This window comes from Hesperophylax consimilis, unplaced genomic scaffold (genome assembly GCF_061612785.1).
Source record: "Hesperophylax consimilis isolate HC1 unplaced genomic scaffold, BYU_Hcon_1.0 scaffold_50, whole genome shotgun sequence".
Lineage (NCBI taxonomy): Eukaryota > Metazoa > Arthropoda > Insecta > Trichoptera > Limnephilidae > Hesperophylax > Hesperophylax consimilis.
This window is the reverse complement of record NW_028301280.1, coordinates 211,723-218,214: the sequence shown is the minus strand read 5'-3', so window position 1 is coordinate 218,214 and position 6,492 is coordinate 211,723. Positions and strand designations below refer to the sequence as shown.

Here is a 6,492-nt window from a genome sequence, read left to right as displayed (position 1 = left end):
TTTATAATGTCTGTATAATTTTGGATCCAGGTAGAAATTTAAAACCACTTGTTTCGCCAGAAATGTTTATTGCAGAAGAGGAAGAAAATTATAAATCAACCTATTTATTGACTTTTAGCAGGGGAGCATTTATGGCGACATCTATTGAAAAAACTATCAACTTATTTATTAACTTCAGTCCGTTGGAAAGGCAGAGACATCTATGCAAAGCCAACAAACTCCAATTTCTAACATAAACTCCCCCCGAAAAAAGGATTGGAGGTCATTTTTTCTGAAACAAACCCCAAAACATAAGAATAAAAATTAAGCAGCTAAATATCTACATATATGCCAAAATTAATTTGGAAGAAACAAAAATAGTAATTATTTACTATTACTGTTAATACAAAAAAAAAATTGATTAACAATAAATATTTGAAATAATAGGTAACCTATTTCTAAGCATAAGTTTAAACATAAGACTACTCTAAAAACGAAATGACAATTTCAAACTAACTAAAATTATACAAATTAATTATGAGATTAAAATTATTACTTTCGTTCAAATCAAATTCATGCAATTCACTAAGCTATTCTATACTATAATTTAACAACTAAGATAATTCCAATAACCTTGTTCTAACAGAAATCATAACAATAATCAAACATAAAACAAATAATATAGACAACACAACATGGAGCGCTGGTTTCCTGGTCATCCTTCTTAAGGGTTTGTGTTTTTCTATAGTTCATTACCACATTTATAATTAGTTTCTTCAGATGTATTTGTGTAGTTTGAAATTACATATAGCCAGCAGGCTATCTCGGTTTATAAGCGTTCATTTTTAAAGTGTTTTTTTTTTTTTCTTGGTATATACGGATCTACAATCCTTTTTTTATTTTGTACATTTTTTATCAAACTCGCAAGTTTTATTGTTATCCACTTTTTTATGCACTGTTTTTACCTTTTATTTATTATTATTTCTTCCTTATCTTCTTTTAATTTATTATTATTATTTTTTATTTTTTATTTATGATAATACGCAAAAATTTTATATTGTTTTTATCACGAAACTTTTTATATTGTTTTGCACAAAACCTTTTTTTATTTTGCGCTTACTCAGCGTCTGGTCCGTTGGGTGGGGGTGTCGACATTTTCAACTCCTCGTTGTCATCTATTGGCAACAGACAGATCTTTGATATGGCCCTCTGGATGATGCCTTTCGACGTGATGATGGTCGCCACGCGAACTCTTCCATCAGTGCCAGGATGAACGGCGCTCACACGTCCCAGCCTCCAGTAGCAAGAAGGGACGTTGTCCTCCTTTATTACGACCATGTCGCCAGACCGCATCTGCCTTTGATTCCTATTGGTCCATTTGCTTCTGGTTTGAAGTTCTGCTAAGTACTCCTTCCGCCACCTCGACCAGAAAAATTGTACAATCTGGATTAGTTTTTGGTAATTGTTTAATCGATTGAATGTGATATGTTCCAAATTTTGTTCTGGAATCGCCGCCAAACTAGTTCCTATTAGAAAGTGACCGGGAGTCAAGGGATTAAGGTCATAAGGATCATTTGATAAGGGAGACAGTGGCCTGGAGTTTAAGCAAGATTCAATTTGACACAACACCGTATTAATCTCTTCATAAGTTAATGAAGCGATACTGGTTATTCTTTTTAAGTGATGCTTAACTGACTTTATCCCAGCCTCCCAGAGCCCCCCAAAGTTCGGCGCACGAGCTGGTATAAATTGCCATTGTATTCCTAATGTGGATAAATAATTATCAATTTTATCATTAGACATATTTAAAAAATTATAAATTTCTCTTAGTTCATTATTAGCCGCTTTAAAATTGGTTGCATTGTCCGAGAACATTTTGCTTGGTCTACCACGACGCGAGATAAACCGTTTCAAAGAGTTTAAAAAACTCTCTGCGCTCAAGGACAACACAGCTTCTAAGTGCACGGCTTTAGTGACCATGCATACGAATAAGCAAATATATGATTTAACGCTATGTGATTTTCTGTGAATACCCGACTTTATTAATATTGGTCCACAGTAGTCCACTCCTGTTATCTGAAATGGCCTACATTCAGTTATTCTTTCAGCTGGCAGGTCGGCCATCAACTGCTGTTCGGATTTGGGATTACATCTATAACAAATTATACATTTTTTTATTATTTTTTTTACAATATTCCTTCCCTTAATCGGCCAAAATTTCATTCTAATCAACGCCAATAATGACTGCGTTCCCGAGTGTAAGTTCAAGTAATGATAGTGTTTTACAATTAACTCTGTTAATTTATGATGCGAAGGTAACAAAATTGGGTGCTGCTGGCCTTCGGTTACCATTTTACCTTTGGAGAGCCTTCCCCCCACACGAATTAGATCCCTTTCAATAAAAGGATCTAATGACTTTAGTGCACTATTCCTAGGTATATTACTTCCATTATTTAAAGCTCGAATTTCGTCTCTGAAACAGTATGATTGCGCCCGAGATATTAATTTGTTTACTGAATTTTCCAACTCACTAACTGTCAATTTACTATAGCGGCGCTGCGAAGGGTTTCTACAATTAAAAATAAATCTATTAATGTATGCTGTTACTCTCTGTAATTTGGAAAAATTGGAATATCTATCAAAAATGTCCCAGTCCTGTTTCACAGCAGATAACAGTGCCGAGCTTGTTTTGATCTCTGGTGGATCAATACAAAATGAGTTGGAATTTGGCCAGCACGCTGAATCCAACGTCAGCCAATCTGGACCATGCCACCAAATGCTGGAAATTAATAACTGTGAAACGCCGATTCCTCTGGAAAGCACGTCTGCTGCATTGTCTTCTGACCGTACATGGTTCCATTGCTCCGGCTGACTGGTTTCCTGGATTTCCGCCACTCTATTAGCAACGAAAGTGTTCCATCTTACCGGCTGATCCCTGATCCAGCACAGTACTATTTGGGAATCACACCAGTATGTAGTAGGTATATCCGGAGTACATAGAGCATCTTTAATGTAATTCACTAGTCTTGTCAGTAATACGGCTCCACATAATTCTAACTTGGGTAGAGAAACACTTTTCAAAGGCGCTACCCGTGATTTGGACATTATCAAATTGGAGTACTTCTTACCCAATTTGTCAGTAGACACCATATAAACACAGGACGAATATGCCTTTTCTGAGGCGTCACAAAATCCATGTAGCTGTAAATTTACATGATCTTGACATATTATCTTTCTACCTATTCTTAAATTATTTAATTGAGGCAGTTCATTCACATATGCTTCCCATGTCTTCAACATATCATATGGAATAGGCTCATCCCATTGAAGCTTTGCCTGCCACAATTTTTGCATCAATAATTTAGCAATAACAGTAACAGGACCTATTAATCCTAACGGGTCAAATATGGACGCAATGCATGACAGTATTTGTCGTTTGCTATTAATTGGATTTTTTAATAACTTCACTGTGTATAGGAAATTATCCTGCTGATTGTTCCAAGACAGGCCTAATATTTTGTTGTCATTTGAATCTGTACTAATAATCATATCTGACATGTTTTCTTCCTTCGAACATAACGAGGGCAAATTCGACCGCCATTTCCTTAAGTTCATCCCAGCGGATGCCATGATGGATATTAGTTGTTCTTTAATTATTAAACAGTTTTCTTCAGTTTCATCTCCAGTAATTAAATCATCCACATAAAAATTATTCTTTATAATCTGACTGACCTTGTGGTTTGATGATATATTTTCATTTCCCAGCTGTTGGAGGCATCTAGTTGCCAAAAATGATGACGGCCCCAGACCGTAGGTAACGGTGTTAAGTCGATAATGCTGAATTTCCTCCTCCGGGAAATTTTTCCATACTATTCGCTGTAGATCTCTGTCTTCGGGTCGCACCAATATTTGCCTGTACATTTTCTCAATGTCGGCTGTTATCGCGTACTGGTGTTTTCTGAAACATATCAATTGTGCGGCTAAATCTTTCTGTAAAACAGGTCCTATCATGAGAGCATCGTTTAACGATATACCATTGGATGATTTTGCTGAACCGTCAAATACCACTCGAGTCTTAGTGGTAGTGCTCGATTCTTTCAATACTGCATGATGTGGCAAATAAAAATAACAATCTTCATTAGAAGGTGCTTCGCACTGGGTCATGTGACCCAAGTCTATATATTCCTGCATGAATTCTTTATATTTTTTCATCAGGTCAGGATTTGAAGAAAATTTCCTTTGCAAATTGCAAAGTCTTTTTTCCGCCATGGGCAGCGTTTCTCCCAACTGTTTAACACAGGGGCGCTGTGGTAAGCTTACCATGAAACGACCATTGTCATTCCTTTTATAAGTGTCCTTGAAAATCTCCTCGCACGCTCGCTCCTCATGGCTCCGGTGCTTCACCGGTTGGAATTCTTCTAATTTCCAGAAGTTTTCAATCTGTTTATGGATTATATTTAATGATAGTTGACAAGATTTTACTGGCCTTTTTATTTTTGTTGTGACGATGGGTCCTGACACCAGCCATCCGAATTCAGTTCTCTGTAATATGGGTCCTGAGTCTCCATTTCGAAGTTGATCTTGCTTCATAATTTCCCAAAAGATTTCCGCTCCGAGTAGCATATCTATGGAGCTTGTTTCATAGAAGGCAGGATCCGCTAACTGAAGACCATCAGGTATGTTGGCATCCTTTTTCTGTAAAGAAATTTGCGGCAGATGACTTGTTACTTCTTTCAAAACGAGACATTCTATGTCTCTTTCATACGGTGAATAGTTCGAGAAAATTCTTAAATTTATGCTATTTTTAATATTCAATATTTTGTTTTGGATTCCGGTAATCGGTATGTTTGCCCTTTTGGGTTTTAATTGCAACCTTGTTGCAAATTCTTCTGTTATAAAATTGGACTGAGAACCACTATCCAATAAAACTCTAGCCTTAATCAAATTTCCGTTATTATTCAACACTTTAATAACGGCGGTAGATAACAAAACAAAACTATTAGATATTTTCGTAGAGTGATTTGTAACTAAAGGTTCATTATTTGATGTTGATGGTGAATCCTTATCCTGAGACTTCGAATTATCTGTTTCCTTTTTTAAATGCAACAAAGTATTGTGCGAGTTATTTTCGCATATACGACAATTGTATTTACTTTTACATTCTTTTAGCTTATGACCCAAGCACAAACATTTCAAACACGCATTTACTTGACGTATCTTTATAATTCTATCCTTAGTATTTAATATTAAAAATTTTTTACAATTATAAACCTTATGATCGCCCTTGCAAATAATACATTTTGTCATTTGAGGCGTTAAAGAAATCATAGCTTCTTTTCGGTATTTGAAAGGAAAAGTTTTATTTTGATTAAATTTTCCTTCAGTAATCCCAGCAAATTCTAAAATCTGAACTCGATCTGATAAATATTTTATAAACTCTTTATATGTGGGTAGATTCTCTTTTGTGGCAAATACTTCCCAATGATGTCGAGTTTCACTATCTAGTTTTCGCGACAATAAATATATTAACATGATATCCCAATTTTCGGTGGGTATATTTAAATTATTTAACGATTTTAAATGTAATTCGGATTCATCGATAAGATTCCTTAATGCTACGGAATTTTCAAATTTTATTTCAGGCAATTTAAATAATGCTTCAACGTGCTTATGTATAATAATTTTTATATTTTGATAGCGAGAAGTTAACATTTCCCATGCAGTATGATAGTTCTCCTGGTTATTTGGAAGTGAGGTTAATAATTTAGCTGCGTCACCTTCAAGGCATGATCGCAGATAATACAATTTTTGAATAACTTCTAAAGATGGATTATTTTCAACTAAAGCAACAAAGGTATCCCGAAAATTCAACCAATTTTCGTAACTCCCATTAAATTTTGGCAACTCAAGTATAGGCAAACGTATGTTATGTGATGTTGTATTCTGAACTTTATTTAACAATTTATCTTTAGCCTTAGCAACAAGATTATAATATAAATTTTCAAATGCTTGCCTTTCTGTTTTGGTTAATTCTTCCGGCGAAATTGCTTCTATGTTATCTTGTAATGAGTCGAAAGTGTCTAAAATTGGTTCAAGTTTCTTCAATCTGACTTCAATTTCAGATTGCGACAAATTATCACCGTTTATATATTCATTGAACCTAGTTAATTTCGCCTTGCAAATTCCACGCTGGTTAATCAAAGTTTTGAGATCCATTTTTAAATATCCAGAAAAGAGGTATTCACAGAACGTATTGTCAAATGATAATCACTTGTAATCAATCACTACACGTGCACTGTCCTTGATCACAGAACTTTACTAATTAACCGATAAACAATGAATTTTATCTGAATTTTATAAATGCAACAGCTCGATGGCTGTCAAAAAGAAAACAATTTGACACTATTGTTATTCTCTCCACAATCTCCACCGCGCATGCGTCAGCTTGCTTCGCGGCTGGGTTGGTGTTTTTACCGACTCGCGGTAACTTTCGAAATTTAAACTAACGGATTT

At 35.1% G+C, this 6,492-nt stretch overlaps 1 protein-coding gene across 3 annotated transcripts; it reads right to left on the bottom strand.

Moving 5' to 3' along the window:
- Positions 1-579: 579 nt before the first annotated feature.
- Positions 580-6,196, bottom strand: LOC149408847 (uncharacterized). Of its 3 annotated transcripts, none has more exons than XM_089650374.1 (2): positions 5,993-6,196; positions 580-4,674 (listed from the first exon to the last, which is right to left on the bottom strand). In XM_089650374.1, exon 2 carries the CDS (start codon positions 4,600-4,602, stop codon positions 1,096-1,098), a length of 3,507 nt encoding a protein of 1,168 aa, XP_089506500.1. In that variant the 5' UTR covers positions 4,603-4,674; positions 5,993-6,196; the 3' UTR covers positions 580-1,095. The 3 variants fall into 3 exon arrangements, with proteins under 3 accessions (XP_089506500.1, XP_089506501.1, XP_089506502.1); XM_089650375.1 differs by having other exon boundaries at positions 580-2,131; XM_089650376.1 differs by lacking the exon at positions 5,993-6,196 and having other exon boundaries at positions 580-2,131; positions 3,712-5,533.
- Positions 6,197-6,492: the final 296 nt, after the last annotated feature.